We start from the raw sequence: 23,695 nt of genomic DNA, 5'->3' as shown, positions 1-23,695 counted from the left end.
GCAATACGCCCGGTAACCAACGTGGTAATCAGTCACCTGTATGTAATTAATATGTAAGTTGGTTTGGATAGAGAAAGTTTGGAAAGTTTCTGTGAATTCACTGAAAAAGTAAACAATTAGTAAAAGTAAGTAAATAATTGAATAAACTATTTTTCTTCTCTGGATAACAGCGTTTGATTAACAGATTTGTGTATTTTCCTCTGCTTATGTCTCTGTTGTTTAGTTATTCTAGCTAGGAGACCCCCGCAGGGGTGTTCTGTCACACATCACACAACACCTGCTCTGTCTCCCGAGGACGCTGTGCTAAACAGATGCTAAGCTAGGCTAAACAGATGCTAAGATAAGCTAAACAGATGCTAAGCTGAGCAGATAACGCAAGCATAGGAATCCCACAAAGGGTCCGTCACTGCAGATGACTGTCAGTGTGTGAGGTGTCACTTTAGCAACTTTAGCAATTAGGGCAAAAGAAAGCTATTATCTTGGCTACGTTTATTGTTCCACCCTGCTGAGCTTTGGCCGTCAGATTCTGTGATAGGGATCTCAGTTGTATCCATTCATCTGGTAAAAGTGCAGCAGAGGCAGAAATGGTAATGGTTGATTCAGTTACAGCTTCAAACAGCCTCCTTAAACCAAACCCAAAAACAGAATTGTTTCCCAAAATTATGGTTAGAAGGACCCCACTTTATGGGTCCCCTGAAATGCATTTAGGGTCACATAATATTTCTGGCGGCAGACTGCTGTGTTATAAGCAATAGATATTTTCCGGTACAAGAGTTAAGAAGACGCGAAAGGGCTTAATCATTCATAGCCACAAGCAGAATGTCACTTTAACTACTTCACTGGTATAGTGATATTATGGGCAGATGTTGACAGGGTGATGGTTGTGATGAACACTAATGACACCCATGGTATTTAGTATTAGTAGTAGTGGTACCGTACAGAAAATCTCACGCTGGTGTTGCCCACTGCAGCCGTTCAAAAGCAGGTCACTTTGAGTGCTACCGGGTCTCCCTGTCCGCCTTGCAGGGGTCAGGCAAAAGCAATTTGCATTTTAACACCGGGGGCGGGCACGTTTCGTGCCAAGTCGCCGAGTGACAGTTCCACTCATGGTGCCCTGAAGGGCGGGCGCCACGAGATCACTCCTGACATCCACTTAACAGACTGGCGAGCGGCCACCGGGGGGGCAAGATTTACGGCCCCGCATAGCCCATACATTCACGCCTCTCAGTCGCATCTCTTTTGACGGCGCGATTGGCTGATGTATGCGAACACCAGTGTGCGTGGTTGTTGCTCGATGATGGATCGTAACTTATTAATGTTTATGTTTCAAAGGAAGTTTAGTTGGTGGGGGGTAGCTCCTGTTGATGACCTTCATCAGAACAGAATGGTGGCAGCGAGGCCACTGTGAGGAGCTGTCAGTGGACGTCTTGCTGCGGTGGACGTTTTCTGTTCAAGGTGGTTTATTGATGATGGGTGTCATGTTTGAAGGTTAGCCAAAATGGGCTGGTAAATGACAGTCATCCACCTCTTTAGGTGCAGTTGCATGAGATGATGTCTACGGTTGGCAAACAAACATGATCAGTCTCAGGCACACTTTGTATTCTCTTTATTAAAGGACAACTACACACAGGACAAGAATTGATGAGTTTGCTGCCCCCTAAAGGTTAGCAAGGTAAAGGGTTGTTAGGCTAGGCTCAAGGTTAGTGAAAGCATCAATGGGCAACAAACTTCTTAGGTCACATCACATACCACCACATTTTGCACATTTTAAACTTCTAAAGGAGCCATCTCTCAAATGTTTTCAGTAAAGGGTTACAAAATGTAAACTACCGCCCTCTGAATTAACTAGTGTAAACTTTGCTACTCTGCTTTCGTCTTAGAGCCGACCCATAGGCTAAACGGCACACATTTGAGGGGCATAAAGCAGTGCCATTATTCAAGGAGGAATATTTTACAAGGAGTCATCTATAAAAGTAAAGCTACATGATGCTGTGGCACAGAGCAGCGAGAGGTGATGGATGACACAGAACGCACCAGGAGTTCTGCAGGCCCCGGACACAGAGCAGTGATCCATGGCTCTCCTTCCTCATCCAAGCAGGTGATGAAGCGCCTGCCACAGACATACGCTGTCCGTTTATCCAACGCATCGTTTGCACACTGGCAAAGGTTAAGAGACGCAGGAACCAGCCGTTCATTTACAATTTATCAATCTTCATTTTGTCCTACTTTCTCCAGGAAAAAGTTGTTGACATTTTATAACTTATAGGCGTGCACAGCTGTAATCTTACTTTTATAGGTGAACGAACACACGTGCACGTACACAGATGCCACTTACACACTCCCTGCGTCTGATGAAAAAACTTTTTTTTCTCTCACTCCCTAAGCCTATCTGACTTTCCCTCCTGTGTAATTTGTCCGTTTTATCTAATCTGTGGGGATTTAGCCGACTTTGGGTGCATGTTTAGATAGCAGCGGCATCCATTATCAGTCTGAGGCAAACCCTATTTAGACCCTCTGTGAGAGAATTACCAGGGAGGGAGAAGGGATGGTTCTCAGGGCTCCTGTCCCTTCTTTTTAATTGGTCTGATATTCAATTAGGGCTGGTGCACTCCGATACTAACCATCCGAACGACGCACACACATAAACCCGGCCAACTGGCTGTTTCTGGGTGGAAAGTACGGCGGACCTCATAAGTCATCAAGGTCCCACCGCATATTTCCAGACTTTTTATGTGGTTGAGGGGTGGAAAACGATGAGGTTAATGTTTCATCTATGGGGCGGGATGATGGAGTATTGGAGAAGGGGTCCGTCTCTGGAGACGCTGAGGGAACCAGGGCAGCACTGGTCGATGGGGGAACACTTCAGTCATTTAGCAGACACACTTTTATGCAAAGCAAATCTCCTTAATGAACAGGTAGGGGTTAAGGCATCTTTCTCAAGGATGCCCGCAGGTAATAAATTGGCCTATTTAATTCTCTTCAGCATCTCAATGTAGAAATAAGAAGTTTGCTTATTACTTGTTCCCTTAAAATGGTTGCGAGAAAAATCGATTATGTGACGGTTATTAAAAATCGCCTTTAACTTTTCTGCCATGATACATAAAAGCCCTTGGTCATTTGACATGGTTAAAACATAAAACTAGATCAGACTTAAAACATTGTCATTTCGGTTTCAAGGCATACTGTACATTTACAGTAGGCCTACAGTTTGTTTTTTAACATCCAACCATGGACATCAGATTTTCACAATGAATACCTTTTTCAACCCGGAGGTTAGAATTTCACAGCATCTCCAGATGGGTCTTTCATGATTTCCCTGCTACTAATTGGGTTCTCCGCTGGAATCAAAACAACATCCAACTCCTTAGAGCAGGAAAACATTTCTGAGTTTCGGTTTCATCACCAACTCTTCATGTTTGACTTTCACACTCCGGTCTCGTTAAGGTGTTTAATGGGACCGACCAGCAATCTGCAAAAGACTGGCCAGCCGTTTTCACAGACATTAGGATTGTTAATAGCTTTGTTAACGCTAATCAAAACCCGGAGAATTCAATGCCAACTCTAAATTAAAGACGTCTCCATCACCGCAGGCTATATTTAGATGTAATCCCGCACGTGCTCAGAAGAAGCCTTTGTTGGGTGCAAAGGGTTTACGGGGTCATAGGACTTAATGAAGCAGAAGGTTTCCTTAAGGTAAAGATTAATTAAGGTAATTAGACTACTCCTTTTCTCAGGCAAATGATCATGTCCTGGTGTTTCCCCATCACTGGGGGATATTTAATTACTCTTTTCCAATTAGGGAATGAATGGTTTCAAGGGACTTACAATTTATTATAAGTCAGTCCAAACACTTGTCTTTTCGCACATACATGGTAAAACTCAATGTCATATTTAAAACATAATATACATTTAAAACGACTTTAATGCTATCAAAAGTAGAACTGTGTATTCTGAAAAATAGAAGATGCCCAAACATCCTGAACTTAATTGATTATTGTTAAGTTACAGAAGAGACAATGTAAACAAAAAAAATACAAATCTGAAGATCATGAAAAAATGAAGCCTTGTTTTTTTTTTATCCTTTGTTTTATTATGATAATCTTGATTCCAGCTTTTGTCTATTCCATCAGAGTATGAGTATTGTTTATCCCTTTTATATTGTTTACTTGCATAAAGATTGTTAAATCTAGCAAATGCTGTATCAGGCTGGCTTAGAGAGATATGCTAGTGTGCCTGCAAAGAGATTTGGAAAAACGTGATGTTAAAATCACTTGCCGCAATCAAGAAAAGGAACTAGGAGCCAGAAGGTTGTAAGAGACAAACTTATCGCATATTCACTGAAACCTGCACAAAATCTTGATTGCACTAGCAGCTGTAATGTGATCCACTTATATGGTAGGTGAATTTCCCTCTTAATTTAGAAGTTTTAGAAAAAAGAACAAATCTGAACAAGAACCCCATCCACCCCTTGACGACCACCAGACTTTTGGGACACAGGGGAATTTTGGATAAATTAGCTTGACAAGACACAATTTATAACACAAGGTTTTATTTGGGTCCCTTATACGTGGAACTTCAAGAATTAGCTCCTGACATCAATAGTTTAGGCATCAGAGGAAAATTGCATGTCATATTCTGAATAATAGTCTAAATTCAACGGCAATATTGGATGTATTATAAGTTCTCGAAATTCAGCAGAATTGGGTCATATATAAAGAAAATAAAGGTTGACCAGCTGTGATGTACAAATTTATCAAAAGAAAGAAAGCGAACACAATATGTTTTTGCTTTTTGTTTATTTTTTTATATTTAGAATTTTTCTGGATTTTTTCAATGCATTTTTTGGCACTACATCATTAGGGGTGACATGTTAGGTTGTTTTTAAAACAAATCAAGTCTATTCAAAGCCTTCGTTTTGGCAGAAACGTATGAATACAGCTAATAAAAATAAAGGTTAACCTTTTTTTTTTTTTCTTCCTTACTTTACACATTAAAATAAAAATGCTTTTTTGGACCCCCTCAAAAATGGGGGCATTAAAATATTTAACATTTGTATCACAAATCAATGCAATGAGACAAATTAAAATAAAACTTAAAAACTGTACAAAAATGATAAAAGTTCATTGAAAAAATCCTGGTGACCAAATGATGTAAAGTTTACTTTACATTATTTTGTTTTGCTAGGGTACCGAATAAAACTGTGCGGCTGAATTCATTTCTTCTGCTGGATGAAGTTTAAGTTTACATGGTGGCGGACATGCTGGACCATTGGAAAGTTCTGGTTGGGGTTTCCAACGGAACCTGAAACCCATAAAAACCGGTACAATATTAAAGAAACGATAGCATTATATTAGACATTTTCCATCAAAATCAATCACTTCAGGTCAAATGACAGAGTCTACTAAATAGCTGGAGAAGAATAGTCCAACCAATAACAACATAGTTCGGACCTGATTTACATTGAAAGAAAGACAAGCTGGAGTGGTCTCCCGATTCATAGCTCCCTATTCGCAGCTAGTATGTGCACCTAGGAAGGTAATGTACCCCTCCTCACACTTAGTCCCGCCCCACATCCTGCTTGTAGGGCGGTGGGGATTGGGTCAGTAGTCGTATGATGACAGGGCTCACCTGGGCCCTGGAAGGCTTTGCTGTGTTGGTAGGCTCCATTGCCCTGCTGGAGGAAGCCGTGGGGCATGCGGTAAGGCCAGGACGGGGACATGGAGAAATGGGGCCCCGCACTGGGCTCCCAGCTCCGGGAGCCCTGGCTCCCAGCCCCAAACTGGCCCTGGAAGCCCGGCTCTGTGCACAAACGAGAAGGAGGCTTTAGGGATATCGATGAAGGAAAGAAGACACAAAGCCTGGCGTTCAGATCTGAAGACATCCGGACCAAATACAGTATGTCTGGCTAGAGCTGGGCCATAGAGGAGACGTTTTTTACAATAATAGAAAGATACACTCGATGTCAAGATATATCACTATATTTTTAAGACGAGTCACCAGTATTCCATTAACCCCGATGGGGATTAGTGGTGTTCCGATCCCATTTTGGTGTCTCTGTATTGCCCAGCCCAATCCAGATCTACTTGTGCAATAAAACCAAAAGGTGCCATCACCAAGGTGTCATTCTGTCAAGAAACCTTCTCAACGAGTAGGATTTCCCAAAAACCGAAAACAAGTCCTCTGTCGTTTCTGATATCAAGTTGCACCAGATGAACCAATCCGAAAAGCCAGACTCCATGAGTTCGGTTTGGTGCTGCCATAGGGGCTGGACGTGCACTGTATAGGCGCGTGTGTTCAGCCGGTGTTCAGTATACCTGACTTGGCTACAGTGCCGTTGCCCACCAGTGCCCCGGGTTGTGCCAGGTGATTCTGCCAGTGTGCGTCGCGGCCCGCCCCCCCCAGGCCCAGCGGCCTCCCCGCGGGCTGGGCGAAGATGATGCTTGGGTCATTCAGGTTCATTGCCCCGTGACCACCACCACCGCCGCCCACAACCCCGCCACCGCCCCCGCCTCCGCCCACCACCCCGGGCCCTTTCGGGTTCCCGCTGGGGCGCAGGGGGAAGTTGAGGCCGGGGGGCGAAGGGCCGGTGGCGGTGGAGGAGGCGGCGGCGGCGGCAGGGGGGAGCACGGGGCCGTGGATGGGCCAGGAGGAGTTGGGGGAGATGTGCACGGGGTGGGGGTGTGGGTGAGGGTGGTGACCCGGGCCCTGGGAGGGGTGGGGAGCGAGGAGTCCCAGGGCGGAGAGCGTGGCGGCGGCCCCGGGATGGAACTGAGCCGGGTGGGCGGCGGGGAAGTTGAAGAGGGGCAGGGGCACCTTAGCCGGGCCGCCGGCGTTGCTCTTACACTGGGCGGTCTGCGGGGAGCCCGCCGGCTGGGCGGGGCTCTGGGAGAAGGGGGAGGGGCTCTGGGAGAAGGGGGTGGGCTGGGGGGAGTAGGGCGGGGTCTGGCGGCTGTCCGACTGGTGATAGGAAACACAGAGAGAGAGGTGTTACAGGGCTTGGTCCACATCCTCACCAGACCGACGATGTATCAGAGGGTTTTTCTTTTGAGCCTTTTCCCCCCCAAGTACTCACGCATTCAGAAGACTGTCTGGTCCTCGCGGTGCGGTCCGACTGGGGGATAGGGATGGAATGAGAGCTCACCATGTTGCGCACCATGTGGGCCGCTGGTCAACCAACACAAAGAAACACAGGCCGCCATTAGCGCATGCACATCTTTACATTGTACTGTCAGTCTCTATCTGGCCAAGGCTTCAGCGGGAACACACAAGCTTGTCCTACTGTCTCTTAGTCCAGACCAGGTGAGCACAGGACTCGGTTTGGAAAGCTTCTAATGCACTTTACCTGTTCCACTGTCCAGCTCTTACTCACGTTTAATCTTAAACAGTGAATAAAGGGTCAAGGTCAAATATTGCTCAGTGCTGTCTGTCTGAGCGTGTGACTGTGTGTGTGTGATTGTGTTAGTACATGTGTGTGTGTGATTACATGTATGACTCAGTGAGTGAGTGGGTGTGAGAGCCCCTGTATGTGTTATCATGCGTGTGTATACCTGGACCCCCGGGGGCCCTCTGGCGGAGGTGCCTGTAGTCTGGACAGTCCCGGCGGACGTGGCCCATGTCCCCACACTGGAAGCAGCGTCTCTCCCTGGGCTCCCGCTCGTCCTCCTTCACGTCCTCCTCCTTCTCCCCCTCCTTCTTCTTCACCCTGGGGGAGGAGGACACAGGACACGGGTTAACCTTCAAGCCCGGCATTCACACTCATGGTCCTTCTTCAGTGCTTTGACCATATATAGCCCGGCCCCACTATAGCCTGCTCTATACGGGGAGCAGAGAGCAGAGAGCAGAGCCCCTGCTGTTGCACAGACCTGCGTCTCTTGGGACAGTCCTTCATGTAGTGGCCGATCTTGCCGCAGATCCGACAGCATCGGTCGTTGGGCGCCAGCTCCCCGTCGGTCAGCACTTTGGAGTCAAAGAAGTAGTCCTGAGAACAAAACACTCAAAGTAAGGGACCATAGGAGGCCGCAGAAGAGGAGATCAAATTCATCAATCAGAGTAGAAATCTGATTTCAAGTGGAGTTGACCCACCGCCTCTGTGCCAGAAAGGGGATAGAACGGAGTGCCGAACAACTTCCTGCCATTGATGAAGGCCTTCATGATGAAGTTGGTCACTGAAAACCAGAGTAAATGGTAAGATAAGATGAATGCATTAATCATCCAAAATAATTATGCATAATAAAACCGATCAATAAAAGAAAAGCATGAATGCTGAGGAGTAAGGGAAATTAGCGTGTGCGTGTGTGTACATACTTTTGCGTGAAACGCCAGCCCCCAGGTTGTGGTTCAGATCAAAGGGGTCTGTGGAAGCAATTGGTGGAGTGAACAAGGGTTTGAACAGAAAACAAAACACTGTTGTTACTGTGGCAAGGCCAGTAGGCACTCTCTGGTTTACAAAATTAAAAGTCCTGCCATGTTTCCGCCTCCCAGCCCACTGATTTAATCATTAGCCGTACCCCTGGGTTGTTGTTAATTATCAAATCCAGATGGTCGACTCAAAACAGAAGGAGGGATACTGGGACTTTTATTTTCTTATCCTGACAGTTCTCCCAGCACTACTGGGAAGGGACTTTTATTTTCTGGTTCCTGCTCTCTTACTGGGAAGTGGGTTTGACTTTTCTAAATTTGACTTAATTTATATACCAGACCGCATCCCCTCTCCCAAAACGGCGGAGTGACTTTTATATTCTAAACCTGAAAGTTCCACTCACTACTGGGAAGGGACTTTTCTTTTCTAAACCCGGCTGTCTATTACAGAAGGACTTTTATCGTCTGACTCTGAACCCCCGTGGCCAACAGCTGGTGAGGACAGCTTGTGTTGCGAGGAGCACCTTCGATGGCGATGCATTTGCTGGTCCACTGTTTCTCGAAGGTGGTGAGGCGCTTCCTCTGGCGGATGCTGATGACGTGCTCCTTGAAGTCAAACTCTTCAGTGTAAAAGCGCAGCAGGCCCAGCCATAGCTCCCCTACAGACTCCTTGTTCTGCTGTAGCTCAGGGAGACGGCGCCGCTGTGTGGTCGAGAGCAACATGCACACACAAGCCTGAGACACGCCTTGCGATGTTCTGTTGCGAACAACAACAGCTCCTATTGCCAACAATAAATATAAAAATAAAACCTTTTTACCTAACTAGATGAATTGGGGAGTGTGGATTGGATGGGTAGGTATCTACATGTAGGAAGGTATTCTGTAGGTAGTCAAGTAGTAAGATGGGATATGTAATCAGGTAGGAAGATAGCAACCTACTAGGGATGGGCGTGAGGAATCGAATACTCGAGTACTCAAATGAACTCGGTTGGTGGACAGGCAAACTCGAGTTTGCATATACACACACAGACAAGTTTTCTGGAGCAACTGTATACATTTTCTGTGTGGCGCCACTGGCGCGTGCCGTGTGCACAGAGCAAATTAAATGTATCAAAATTAAGAGATGGCGGTTAAAACAAAGCGCAGCGAAGTATTGAAATACTTCACAGAAATAGGAGATCATAAGGTGAAAAGTAAAATATGCCAATATATGCCATGCTCCTGAAACACAACGGTGAGTTCGGGAAAGCATACCCGCAGCAACCAAGTGTGTTGACTACTTTCACCGCCGCAAGACGCAGCTGTACTCCCGTATTTTTTTAGTTCATTTGCTGCCGTTTTATTTGCAGCTTTAAATTATTTGCTACTTGTGAGACGCGTATTTATTTTTGAAAGGAAAATGTGTTTTGTCTATTTTGCCTTGCAAAATAAATAATGAATACTCTGATAACTCTGACTGTTTTGATTGAGAATAAGCATTACATGTTTGGTTGGTAATATTGCCGTTCATCATTAGGCCTATCTGCTGCAGATGCGTTGCATTCTAAAAATAGATTAGATGAATCGAGTACTTGATTGATCCTCGAGGAATTCACTCGAGTTTGGAATTTACTACTCGTGCCCATCCCTACTACCTGACAACTTACGGTTTGTAGCTATTCTGGAAGAGAGATGGGTAGCTGTAGGTGGGTACTATTAAAGTAGGAGGCAGGTAGCTGTAGGTGGGTACTATTAAAGTAGGAGGCAGGTAGCTGTAGGTGGGGCTAGTCAAGTAGGAGGCAGGTAGCTGTAGCTGGGGCTAGTCAAGTAGGAGGCAGGTAGCTGTAGGTGGGTCTAGTCAGGTAGTTGTAGGTGGGTCTAGTCAGGTAGTTGTAGGTGGGTCTAGTCAGGTAGATGTAGGTGGGTCTAGTCAGGTAGATGTAGGTGGGTCTAGTCAGGTAGATGGAGGTGGGTCTAGTCAGGTAGATGTAGGTGGGTCTAGTCAGGTAGATGTAGGTGGGTCTAGTCAGGTAGATGTAGGTGGGTCTAGTCAGGTAGATGTAGGTGGGTCTAGTCAGGTAGATGTAGGTGGGTCTAGTCAGGTAGATGTAGGTGGGTCTAGTCAGGTAGTTGTAGGTGGGTCTAGTCAGGTAGATGTAGGTGGGTCTAGTCAGGTAGATGGAGGTGGGTCTAGTCAGGTAGATGTAGGTGGGTCTAGTCAGGTAGATGTAGGTGGGTCTAGTCAGGTAGATGTAGGTGGGTCTAGTCAGGTAGATGTAGGTGGGTCTAGTCAGGTAGTTGTAGGTGGGTCTAGTCAGGTAGTTGTAGGTGGGTCTACTCAGGTAGATGTAGGTGGGCACTAGAAAGGTTGATGAAGGTCTTACCAGGTCTTCAATGTCGTTGAAGAAGAAAGCATTCCATCCGTCCACCATGCATTCTGGAACGTTGCTCCCATCAAAGATCTGGAAAATCCCAACATAGGAAAATGTAAACATAATATCCCACAACATTAATCTACTGTTGGTGATGGAAAGTTACTGCCCCTATTGCAATCAAAAACATATTTGGGGGCCCAAAGATAGGCTCTTAAAATCGGCCTCAGTTCGCTTTAAATAAAGTTACATGTACCGTAATTTTCGGACTATAAGCCTCGGCTTTTTTCCCATTTTTCGATTCTGCGGCTTATATAACGGTGCGGCTAATCTATGAATTTTTACAGCTAACGGCCACTCTGAAAATTGGTATTCAAAGCTTAAATCAGTATTCGGAGCATCGTGTTTGTTTTTTTTCCACGTACGTGACGTTACCAGAGCGAGGGAGGCAAACTATAAGCGTCAGCGACACCAAGCAGAGAAGTGAGAGAGGTGGAGGAAGAATAGATATCTTGTTTCCCTTTACTTTATAACACAACATTAGCGGGATCTCGGGAGGAAAAGTAATACTTGACGAAATGCTAACCTTAGCTTAGTTGTTTGTTTACGTTCGCTGTACAGCGCCGCGCCAATCAACTGTGACTGGCTTGCTGCAGAGCGTGAGCGTCTTGGGAATACCCGGACAATATAATGGATATAATATGGACACATAAGACATCAATATTCGGTATTTGTTATGGATTTATTGTACAAATTCCCTGAAAAGATGCACGTTCCAGGATGAATTGAAAAGCTCCCGTAAGGGCCGAGATGGCAGAAGACAGCTGATTTGGAACGGATCAACAGCTGTTCGCTTTCACGGGGAAAAACCAAGGAACTTCAACCTACTTAGGCCTACTAATTAACGTTCAAAAGCTATTAAATATTCAACAAAATATGCAGATACTGTGAAATTCGGTTCCAGGGATATAGGGATTATTAATGTTGTTTTTGATGGGTTTTTTTTCTGGAACGAGTATTCGAATATTTGCTTGGAAAAACCAACGATCATTCGAAGCCTGAAAAATGGCATTCGGGCCAGCCCTAATGGTAATTAAACATTAAAACACCTGCGGCTTATAGTCCAGTGCGGCTTATATATGTACGCATCATTCAATTTAGCTGCTGCGGTTTATACTCGCCTTATAGTGCGGAAAATACGGTAGATTTTTTTTTTTTCTTTCTATAAATCAGATCAACTGTAGGTCAGCCATCTCGTCTTCAATATGTCTGGGCTATCAAGTAGCACATGAAGCATCGTTGATAGCATGTAGCCTCTGGAATAGCATAGAGCCAAAGAAAAAGCTTGTAATCTCTGACTGCACGCAGCTGGATGGCTAGCGTTACCTCTTGCAGGACAGGGATGACGGGGGGCTGTCTCTGCTGCAGGAAGTAGAGCACCATGAGGATGTACGCGTAGGACGACAGACTGCCCCGGGACGCATCGCCGATGTCACAGCGCTGGGAACCCACACAGACACACACACACATTAATTATCTAGGCATTTACTCGACAGTTCATTCCAAGGTAGGTGATGATGAGGACAATCAAAGAATAGAGTCAAAAACAATATTAGACTACTAACAAGGAATTCAATCAATAAAGTTCCCAAACTCAAACCAGGTCCTTGTGTCTTTTGTCGGAAGCTAAAAGGTATAGGTCATAATAATATACCAATAATATCCCATTATCATACGTCTGTTATTTTAGATTAAAAACATCCCTGCTGTGCTTCCATTATGTTCTTAAATTGATTTTTTATTCATTTTACTTGACTAATTTACTTATTCATTACCTTCATGCCCCTGGGGGCAGAACAAAGTACCTAACTCGACCCAAACCCATTAAAAGGAGATGGGAGTTTTCCCCGTACAATATGAATTTGCATTCCCAGATATCCCTCCCCAGATTGATGAAGCATTATCTTATACAATATGTACCAAATACTTTGGTCAGAAAAAAAACGGATAGGTTGACTCGTCAGAAAACGATGTAACCAACAACTTTGATTCGCCAGAAGTGGCAGGATGATTGTCTAGAGTGTGTTAGGTACAGAGTGTGTTTGGTACAGAGTATGTTTGGAACAGAGTGTGTTGTTTAGTGTTTTGGTAGAGTGCCTCGTCTAGAGTGTGTTTGGTACAGAGTGTGTTGTCTAGAGTGTGTTTTGTACAGAATGTGGTGTGTCTACAGTGTGTTTGGTAAAGAGTTTGGTGTCAAGAGTGCGTTTGGTACAGAGCGTCATGTCTCGAGTGTCTTAGATACAGAGTGTGGTGTTTATAGTGTGTGGCTGGTACCTTAGCGAAAACCTTCATGGTGTAGCCAAGGAACGTCACTCTGGGATCGATGGCAGCGTAGGTGGCCAGCATCCTGGTGTTGTGTTGAGCCTGAAACACAGAGTACACCTTAGATTACATCATTGAAACAATACAAGGCAGATTCGAATATGGCATGGACATGTGTTACATACACAAAGGTAAAAATATTTAAACTTGGAAACCCAAGTACAATATTTGCACTTGGTTTCCAAGGACAAATATTCTCACTTTCATTTTATTGTTGAGGAATTTGAGTCGTTCATTTGAAGAATGTAAAAGTTTGAAACCCCATACAGGGCATACAAATACTGTCCTGTATCATTCAACCTTAAAAATAACCGCAAAAAGATATGACATATCTGGGCCAGGGTAACCTGCCCCAGTTCAAGTTGACAGGACGCTTAGTAAGAAGTTGAGGTCGGAGTAGCAGCAGGAGGTGTGGTGTAAAACACAAGACTCACCAGGGTGTTGTAGAGACTGATGTCTCCCTCCAGCAAGCTCTGCCGGTGCTCAAACTTCACAATGGGCACTTTAGCTGTGGTGATAGGCAGGATGTTCTTCAGACCTAGGGACACAAAGAGCATGTTTAAGAACACAAAATATTGAAATATGCAGATATTGATATATATCCATATTACCTTTGTTTATAATAATTATAATAATAACGTTAACAAATAAAATCTAAAAGTACAATTACATCAAGATATTCAAGCAGTTAACTTCTAAATATGTTCAAATAATTGTCTTGTCAGTAAATAGTGAATCTACCTGTGTGCTTCTTGAGCACTTTGGCGAGTCCTTCGATGATCTCCTTACAGTTTAACCTCTGCAAGAACAGATGGGACAAAGCGGAGAGTGAATTTCCAGTGGTTTTCCCACTGACTGAGGGCATGCTGGTGTTATGCCTTCTAAAAATATGAGCCTTGCTCCTAGAAGAGCTCTTAGCTCTGCATCCAACCATGGCCATGCCTTCAAAAAACATACTGTACATCAATGCTTGTCTACTGTCCCACAAACAGTAAGACTGAAGACTTCTTCAACCAATGTTTATGCAGCTATAAAAACATATTAAATCCAAGTGTGTTTGCCAAAGTGTAGGTTTCTGTGCAAGTATGTGTCCCCTCTTGACCTCTGCAGTGTCGTGACCTTCCAGGGTCATGCAGATGTCCAGGTCGCTGTCACGGAAACCAAAGCCGTTCTTGGACGAGCCGAACAAACACAGCAGAGCCTTATCTGTTGGGCAGTGGGACGGCAAACACAGTGAGAAGGATGTTGTATTTACAGGTGATGGGCTCTATACAATACAATACATGCAAGGGTAGAATTGAATATAACTGGACAGTGGATTTGAATGGAAGATATTTGGGATCGGAGACCCAGTGCTCACCGTTGTACTCCTTCCTGATGAACCTCTCCAAACCAACAAGGATCTGCTCCCTCTTCTGCTGGTCGATTAACGAGGGAGAAAGCTCATCTAGAACAAAACAGACATTCGGTGGTAAACCTCAGATATATTCACCTGAATATATGAAATATAAAATACATGAATATGAAAACACTTGTGGTCTTGTTGGTTGGATTGTAACATTTGGTCACATGACTACCTTCACAACACGTCTAACCATTAATAAGTAATACATAGCATTGACAATAGACGGTATAGTGCTGCGGAGGACGCACGGTAGCAGAGCCTGCAGAGGCCGTCGAGGATTTCCCGGAAGTGGTCGCCCATGGGGGGCAGCGGCTTCAGCTCCATCTTCTTGAAGTCCTCGGGACACTCGTCCTTCAGGTGACCGTCACGCTTGCAGATGCTGCACACCACTGTCGGAGGCTGGGGACAGGAAGCCACCCAAGACACAGAAGGTCAGAGACGCAAGAAGGAAAACGGAGGAGGTCAAACTCAAAAGGAAGTCAAACTCATGGGAAGGCAAAAACAAGGGTACGCAAAATAAGAGGGAGTCAAGGACACAGTGAGAGACACCTGAAGTCAGAGACAAATGAAATCAAAGACACAAGAAGTCAAAGACGCAGGAGGTCAAAGACACGGAAAGTCCAACGAATGTCGTTTTCAATAATGTGTTGTTTTTTTTTAAATACAATTTTTCTGTTTGTAATTCCCATGATGCATCAGATATGGTTACATCCAAGACATTAGGCTAGGGATGGAATTTATATTGCTTGCGTGTCGTTCAAATTACCTTTCCGCCCGTGAAAATCATCCTATCGAATATATAGTGCAGGTCTTCTGGCAGAACGAGCCTGTTCTTCTGTGAGACGCGGTTCTCCTCTTCCTCCTCCATCTCTTCTTCATCATCCTCCTCCTCCTCCTCAGAGTCACTGTCCAGCACGCCGTTGGCCGCCAGGGAAAGCCTCTTCTTGTCGGGGCTCTCCCCATCGCTGAGCCCCAAGTCCTGCAGTCGTCCCTCCAACAAATCCCCCTTCTTTCTGCCAGAGCCACCTGCTCCTTCCTCCTCCTCCTCTCCCTCAACCTCATTCATTCGCCTCTGTCCATCCTTCCCAGCTTCCTCCTCTCTTGGTTTCTGGGCCCCCCCAGTGCCAGGCCTTCTGCCGGCCTGCTTACCCCCTCTTTGGCGCCCCCTGGTGCTCAGACTCTGGGGGCAGGCAAAGTATTTGTATGCGGTGCGGAATCGTTCCTGGATGTACTCAAACACCATCTGGCTGTTGAGACTGCGTGCCACGTTCCTCTTCACAGCAAACGGATCTGAAAAAGGAAGGAAATCAGCATGTTCAGCAGATTTACAGATTGGTGGATGACTTTAGGCCAGCTGAGAATATAGGCTTTTTTAAATCTTTAGGTTGCCCTTTTGTGGTCTGTAAAAGTCACCACATAAATTGGATTGGAGGTTTGAGACTCAATGGTCTTTCGGCAAGCAAATTTTTTCTAAGTGAACCTTAATTAGTTAGATTCAATACCAGGATTTTCTGGGATTATGAGCCCCAACACTTACCTGCAACGAGAATCTACTACATGACAATGGCAAACGGGTCAAGAGTGAGTCCAAACCAGTCGATCCCAGATTGTGTGTGTACCTTCGATGGCCAGCCTGCGGCGTGGCCAGTTCTTCTGCTCCCGGGTCAGGAGCTCCTTAAGGCGTATGCTGATGATGTAGTCCTCTAGGGCGAACTCCAGGGTGTAGAAGCGCAGCAGCTCCAGCCACAGCTGCCCCAGGGACTGACCCTCACCCCCGCCCATGGTCAGACGGGTCTGTAGGGGGGCGGCAAACACATTGTTATCTGAGCTACAAAAGGTGGGACTTTCATCACATCTCCGCTTTGTCGACCCACGCCTCTGCTGCGATAATCAGATTGAGTGGCTTGCAATAGGCTATTTTCTATCCCAGGTGATAATCCATTAGGCTGTGTAATATCATTGCAATGTATTATATATTTTGCATATTTCTAATGCAATAAAGTTATGTTAAGCAACACAAGTTGCTGCTATAAGCAATAGGCGACATATTAATTTGTCATACCGTCTCATGATACAATGAAACCTGTCCGAGCTCGCACGCCGCACCGATAGAACTGGAAACGGCCGAACCCTACTCACCAGTCCCTCCCCGTCCGCTTTGGTCTGCTCCGGCTTGGGCTTGCCCTCTACCCGGTGCTCGCCCCGGTGCTCGCCCCGGCCCTCCGTGGTGCTGGGGGTTCTGTGCTCCCAGCGCACAAACACATCCAGAGAGATGCCAGTCAGGTGAAACTCGTCCACACGCTTCGCAGTGAATCCTTCAATCTGAGAGCGAGAGAGAGAGAGATTAACTATAAATTAACAACTACCTAGTTCATTAGCTGCCAAATCAAGCCTACATCTAAACTATGAAAAAATGGTCTGATGCCATGCCAGTTTATGTTATATTTTTTATGTCTACAATCACTTTCTCTTTATATCCACGTCTTTTCATGTCCATGTCCATTGTGGCAATAATTCATAAATTCCTAGGCCAAATATTTTATTCAAATTTATTAATCTAGGAGATGAAGGTATCCAAAGAAGTTTACAGTCTCAGGCATTTCTACGGACATCACAGGATCAAACCCAGATCCTTTTGGCTGGGCTGAACACCCCTTGCCCCTAGACTACAACATAATAGAGTGTGTACTGTATTATACCCAGTGTCCCAGGTAGACCGGGAGGATGGGCTTTCTCCTCTGCTGCAGGAAGAAGATCACCATGAGGGCGAAGGAGTAGGACGGGATGCCTCCCTCGGCCTGACAGTCGATGTGGCACAGCTGAGTGAGAACACAGCGGAATGAAAACCCAGAGGAACACAGGGATTACAACGCAGAAATACACTCAGGGATTAGAGCACAGATATACAAAGGGATTATAACACAAAAAAACACAGGTGCCACGATTAAGAAACAAGAGTCCAATCTGCAGGGATGAAAACACTAAAGAAAGCCCATCTGCGGTCAATAAATCAAATACAGGGAGCTACAGGGATTAAAAAACACACCTACAGAATATAGAACACCACTAATGTTGAATTTAACTGCTGCAAAATCATGTGATGCATTTCCAAATAAATACTGAAACAGTGGATTTGTGGAAACTAATAAACCATATTTACTAGGGCTGGGTAAAAATATCAACTCATCAATGCACTGCAGTTTATTTGTTCTCGTTCAATTTCGAATTTTTTCAGATTTTTATTTTAAATCGATTATTTCCATTAAAAAAAGAAAAGTCATTGTAATCTAGAAGCGAGTAGCCTAAATGTACATGCCCTTTTACATTTGTACATGTTATGATTAATACTTTTATGCTGCAAGTTTAGCTCAGGAACAATACTATACAATGGTGTATTCCCTTTTTGCTAGTTAAAGCACAATGAAATGGTTCATTCATTTTGAAATGGTTCATTCTAAATAATATTTAGGTATTTTTGTCATCTGCACGTATTATTGAATCGATATCGAAACAATTGTATCAATATCAAATTGAACCGAATCAAATCAAGCCCTCAAGAATCGAATTGAATTGTGAGATACCTGGCAATACCCAGCCCTAATATTTACTATCATGCCATCTTGTCATTTTTGCAGACGCTTATATCCAAAGTGAATTGTAGTAAATTCAGGCAAACTAACTAATAATCAGTCGGGTAGGGGGTTAGGGAACATTTTCAAGAACGCCTAGTTAAACTGTAGGCATTCTGACATAAGAGTTCAAACCCAGAACCTTTTGGCCAGGAGTCACCCGTAACACCTTCAATTTTCTGCTCTGGAAGATAAGTTGCTATGTCTCTGCTCGCCCCTTTAACACCACTAGTCTCAGAACAAAGAAATGTAATTGAGTGAGTGTGGGCCATACCTGGGCCCAGTAGCGGAAGGCCAGGACCAAAGGGACCAGCCTAGGCTCCAGTCTGGCCAGGGTCGCCAGGTGGTTGGTAGTGAGGCAGGCCAGGTCGTTACCGGCGCTCACCTTACAGGCCAGCCCACTGCACACATTGCAACCACGGACAACAATCAGAGACTTGGACTTTAAATTAAACAAAACAAGTATTAACTCAAGAAAATATTTCATCATGATTTCTTTATTGGATGGATGTCTTTTTTGATTTTTGATGATTTTTTCTTTATTCAAATATTATGAGAAATTTAATTTGACAATGACATTCAAAAAGGCGTTCAGATCATTTCTGGTATGCAACATACTTCCTTATTGTACATTCATTGCATCTTCAACACAAACCAAGAACCTTCTCAAGACTGTTAATGAATACGTAGTAAAAGAATATAACAATTTACAAAAAGGGTAATATTCCAGGTACTGTTACTTAAACATACACAGGTTATTCATTGAGCAGACTTTTATTTAAAGAAATATTCATCACGTTTCTAGAATGCAACATATTTCATTACAATAACCATTAATTACGTACAGGAATAACCCAGTCAATTGCAGGTTAATGGACAATAAGTCACTGACCTGCTGGTGTCTCGACAGAACACGACAGGTACTTTGGCGTGGAAGTCTGACTCCACCTCCAAGAATTGAGCTGGATGTGTAAAAGTAGAAGAACAAGACCGTTCATGATGATTTAGCTAGGATTCCCGTTAGGAAAACTTCTGAAGTGAATTGAAGTGAAAAGGGGCAGGAACTCCAGAACAAAGTCCAAAGTTCTAAGTATTGAAAACATCTTTAAAAGACTCACGGCTCTTCTTCAGGATTTCAAGCACTTGGATCAGCACATCAGGTTGAGTCATCTGGGAGGGAGAGGACATTAGCAATCAGAAAGATTAGAAGCGTCATCAGTAACACTTTTTAATACTAATAATTAGTGCTGTCAAGCGATTAAAATATTTAATCGCGATTAATCACATTAATGTCATAGTTATGACGATTAATCGCGAGCAATCACGATTAATCGCAATTCTTTTTTCTATGCTAAACATCCCTTGATTTCTTTGTCCCATTAATTTTTTCTAATTTTAATGCTCTTATCAACATGGAGAAGTGCATCGGCTTGCCTTGTGCAAATGTTTTTTTATTGATAACAACATTGGCATATACTGATCAAAACAGGACGATACAAAAAAATGCCTATAGTGCAATTAAACGATGAAAATACAAAGATACTGCCTTGAACATAGCAGGCAGACTACTGCTTCTTTGTTTTGAGCCAAAGAAAAAAAAAAATTAAAAATAATAAAAGAATGGCGTTTATCGCGCGATAAAGAAATTAACGCCGTTAAAATCAGTTTGCGTTAACTCCGTTTATAACGCGTTTAACTGACAGCACTACTAATAATCAATATAGCACAAGGGACTGTTCCCAGTGTATAATCAAACTATTAATATGCACTTAGTCATTCATCTGATTATTTTACCTAAAGCCACTTACAAGTGAGGTTGAGAAACGATAAACAAAAAGGTGCTGCATCACATAATTTAAAACTTGACAAAGTGCAGAGTAGCTTTAAGAATCACATCGCAATGTTGGCTGACGATATGTCTTCTACTTTGTTATGAGGGAATAAAAGTCCCATCTGCCTACCGCCTCCTTATATTCGACTGAGATCTGGGCCTTCCTGACAGCATATAGTAACTCACCGTTGCAGGGTAAGCAACGTCGATGTTGACGTCACTCGTCTTGAAGGCGAATCTGGTTAGGCAGGAGCCATAGAGGCGGAGGGAGCAGGCTGGAGGAAAACCGACAAAATGTTTATTCTTAAAAAAACATGAATCTAGCACAATATTAAAAAGTTTGCAAGTTAGCAGAAGTAATTTGGTTGTCTCTTTGTTTTTAATTGTGCATAGCATTACCTGTCTACCAGTGAGCTGTTGTGTTGCCAAATAATATGCTTTGCTTCTCTTTTATCTGGTTGGCAAAATTCCTTATTTATCCAAATGATATGGATAATAAGTTCCCCCCCTTCCTCTGGGACATTAATCTCACCGGTGAGGTGTTGCTGGATAGTCTCCTCCATCCGGCTGACCACAGCCTGTCGCTGCTGGAAGTCCTCCTCCGAGATGCCCTGGACCCTGGCGGCCTCCAGTACCGCTGCGTCCACGGCCCAGAGCTGGGCCTCGGACGGCGGAGGCAGGCCCCGCAGCTCGTTCTCCTCCTGCTTCTCCTGGAATAACAACAGGCCTGAGAAACAACTCACTGAGGAGAGAGAACCAATTCAGCGCATTAAAGAGAGAGCACGCGACAACCTTTCAACTGTTAAGTATTGTCGTCTTATGTTGACGTGTTAGGAATATACACAAATATTGTTTTGCCATATTTTGTCAGACAAGCTCATACAGACTACAATAAAATATCGAGACCCTATGCCTGAATGTGAGTTTAACGTCAAACTTCCTGTTCATCGAAAATAAAGTAAATATCTGAATAATTTAGGGTCAGATCTTTCAGGCCGATTTTGCATACATTACATCAGACTAATTTTTGCGTTCTACTCCAATACCCATACGTTTCTACAGTGATATCACATGAAAAAGAAAAAAAATTACAATTGTGATGTTAAATACATCAGCACTAATGAAACCATAATGGAAATCCGACAATCTCTTTTCAATGTCTTTCAGAAAGTATTAGAACGTTCATCTGACACTCAGCATGATTGAAACCGCACCATAATGTTCTTTTTGTGCCTCTTCTCCTTGATGTGTTTGTGGGCTCCCTGGATGTTCTCGATGTGCACAGAGCAAAGCTTGCATAAGTACTGAAAGTTGGGGTACTCAGGGGACTGCTGTGAAGACAAAACATAAATAATCAATTTAAAATCCATGATCCGACGATTTGGCCCTTTAATGTGTTAACACGGCAATCTGAGGACGTTCAGCTGGTTTACTTGCATTATGTGATGCATCAACAGCAAGTGTTGGTAATGTATGACATTAGGAAGGCGGCCAGTACCTTCACTAGTCGATGGATGTAGTCCCGGTACAGGCGCTCCTCCGCCTGCTGCAGGCCCAGCTGTTGCTCCGTAAGTTTTCCGTCCACCATCACTGCACCGACCTCTGACCCTTTCTCTATGGATTCACCCTGCGACGCTGCAGATGGACAGTCAAGCAGCTTGGTAAGCTTCTCAAGCTCCAAACCCATCATGTTCTATAGTGCAACATTTGCAGATTGAGAAATAAAAGTCTGATCATGTTTGATTGGAATATTTACCGATTTATTTTTAAATAAAAGTCCTAGCATGTTTTTTTCCGTACTCCAACCATTTCAAAACCGTGTCTTCGAATTACTTAATTTCTAGTCTTGGCGTTGATACAATTGACCAGACTCTCTCTCAAGCTATTTATTTATTCAACAAAAGAATTTGACTTCCATACGAGCCGTAGTACATTCAAAACATATAATCAATATTGTACTACAATTACCAACCAATGAAAGCGCTATAAGATCCAGTTTCCAAAACAATAGCGCAAAAAGATGATTAATCTTCCACTAAAATCCCAGTCATCTCTCCAGGACCACAGCCCTAAATGTGGCCACTCTCCTCAAGCAGTTAACATTACCCTAGCATGTAACCAAACCCGGCGAGAGACTTGCCTTTCCCTTGATTGGCCCTTGCTTGCTCTGGGATGCCTCTCTCCGTAGCACAAAGCACCACTGAAGAAGAAGAACCGCTCTCTCTGCCTCCTCCCGGGGGACCCCGGGACGCAGACAGAGGGGCGCTGGGGTGAGTCACCTGACCTGGAAGCTGCTGCTGCTGTTGTTGCTGTTGCTGCTGTTGTTGACCAGGCGCTTTCCCTTTGCCTCTGTCCCCCGAGCTGGTCCTGCCAGTAAGCCGGCGTGGACGACCTCTCCCTTTGTCCTGGTGACTATCCGTGTTTCCCCTGCCCAGACCCCCGTAACTCCCTTGGTTGCCAGCGCTGTGGCTCTCTCTTGTTGCCTTACTGGGGTCGTTGTTGCTGCGACCGGCGGACTTTGTGACGTCTCGCGGAGGCTGGGGCTCCTTGTTGCTGCTGTTGTTGATGATGGGTTTAGTGGCCATCGGGCCCCGGGGTCCTGCTCTGACTGGGGTACGGGATGGCTTGACTGTCTTCGAAGCGCTTGTGGACTCGTCCATGTTTCTGTGGTCCCTGCTGGAGTCAACAACAGCACCTCCACGCCGAGACAAGCCAAATAAAATCTGAAGAAAAAAACACTTTTATATTTCATATCAATCTCCGACTATAAGCATATGTTGAACAATAACCCCAACATCCGAGAAAAAAACAATAAACTGTATGGGACATTCCCCCCAGGCATACACACAGAGGACGTCACGTAAACAAGCGCATCCATACAGTGATGCTTCCGCTAGCTAGCTCTCGTTCATAAGTAAACCCAGGAAAGCCAGAACAGCATGTTGGATCGGCAGGCAAACAACATCACACATATACATCACACATATATTTGGACGAGGTTTATCCTGGCTTGCCCGTGGTCCGTCTTTTGGAGACTTATATAGATCACAACTAGCACGTTAGCTAGCATGGCTAACGTGAGATAAACAACACAATAGTTTAAATGTAACACCATGGGGAGCGAGGACAGCGACAAAAACGTGATGGGGGACGACAGAAAGAGGGAATCGACGAGTATAAACTCACTTGAGTGTTCAAAGTCGAAGTTTATTGTCGTCCATGTTCCTACTGCCCGTGTTGTTTTTTATAGCGCACGGCCCGACGCCATGTAAATATATCGCGCCGCGGTGCATTGTGGGAGTGTACAGTGATGGTGGAGGAGATTCGGATTCGGCATCCTCATCCATTTCCAAGAGCTACTGTACATCTATAGGCCTACACACTGTATAATAACAAATGCCCATCCATTCCAACCCATCACGTACTATATATATATATAGGCCTTTTCTGTATAACAACATCATTCATCACCCACTCACATACTCGCTGCATAGACTATGGATGCACCGAATATTCGGCAACCGAAAATGTTTATTTTATTTTATTGAAAAGCAAGACAAAAAAGTTTATAAAGGACATGCAATTGTTTGATTTATGCAATCGTGAAAAATTAAAGCAAAATTTATGAAAAACAGCAAAAGCCACATTCGGTTTCGGCTTTCGGCCAACTGTTTCAGTATTTTCGGTTTCGGTTTCGGCCAAGAATTTTCATTTCGGTGCATCCCTAGTATAGACCTAC

At 44.3% G+C, this 23,695-nt stretch overlaps 1 protein-coding gene across 2 annotated transcripts; it reads right to left on the bottom strand.

The window, feature by feature from the left end:
• Window positions 1-4,779: 4,779 nt before the first annotated feature.
• On the bottom strand, window positions 4,780-23,289 carry tut4 (terminal uridylyl transferase 4). Of its 2 annotated transcripts, XM_060066346.1 has the most exons (30): window positions 23,143-23,289; window positions 22,097-22,679; window positions 21,455-21,591; window positions 21,171-21,287; window positions 20,489-20,666; window positions 20,143-20,231; window positions 19,244-19,295; window positions 19,018-19,087; window positions 18,400-18,526; window positions 17,196-17,315; window positions 16,636-16,818; window positions 16,116-16,290; window positions 15,263-15,786; window positions 14,745-14,895; window positions 14,452-14,538; window positions 14,194-14,297; window positions 13,833-13,890; window positions 13,526-13,629; window positions 13,044-13,133; window positions 12,096-12,209; window positions 10,722-10,799; window positions 8,883-9,060; window positions 8,305-8,352; window positions 8,083-8,165; window positions 7,863-7,978; window positions 7,548-7,702; window positions 7,073-7,164; window positions 6,315-6,957; window positions 5,629-5,799; window positions 4,780-5,301 (listed from the first exon to the last, which is right to left on the bottom strand). In XM_060066346.1, the coding sequence occupies exons 2-30, from the start codon at window positions 22,614-22,616 to the stop codon at window positions 5,213-5,215; spliced, it is 4,653 nt and encodes a 1,550-aa protein (XP_059922329.1). In that variant the 5' UTR covers window positions 22,617-22,679; window positions 23,143-23,289; the 3' UTR covers window positions 4,780-5,212. The 2 variants fall into 2 exon arrangements, with proteins under 2 accessions (XP_059922329.1, XP_059922330.1); XM_060066347.1 differs by lacking the exons at window positions 22,097-22,679; window positions 23,143-23,289 and having other exon boundaries at window positions 20,489-20,698.
• Between the last annotated feature and the right edge of the window lie 406 nt (window positions 23,290-23,695).

This window comes from Gadus macrocephalus, chromosome 12, assembly GCF_031168955.1.
Source record: "Gadus macrocephalus chromosome 12, ASM3116895v1".
In the NCBI taxonomy this organism is placed as follows: domain Eukaryota; kingdom Metazoa; phylum Chordata; class Actinopteri; order Gadiformes; family Gadidae; genus Gadus; species Gadus macrocephalus.
This window is presented reverse-complemented; position numbering and strand designations above follow the sequence as displayed.

What these genes read in the sequence shown, in the direction of transcription:
- tut4 (XM_060066346.1), bottom strand. Translation starts at nt 22,616, where the DNA reads ATGGACGAGTCCACAAGCGCTTCGAAGACAGTCAAGCCATCCCGTACC. An exon ending in TGAAATCCTGAAGAAGAGCC is followed by an intron (nt 19,088 to 19,243) that starts GTGAGTCTTTTA and finishes TTACACATCCAG; the next exon opens with CTCAATTCTTGGAGGTGGAG. An exon ending in CCCTTTCTGGCACAGAGGCG is followed by an intron (nt 7,979 to 8,082) that starts GTGGGTCAACTC and finishes TTTTGTTCTCAG; the next exon opens with GACTACTTCTTTGACTCCAA.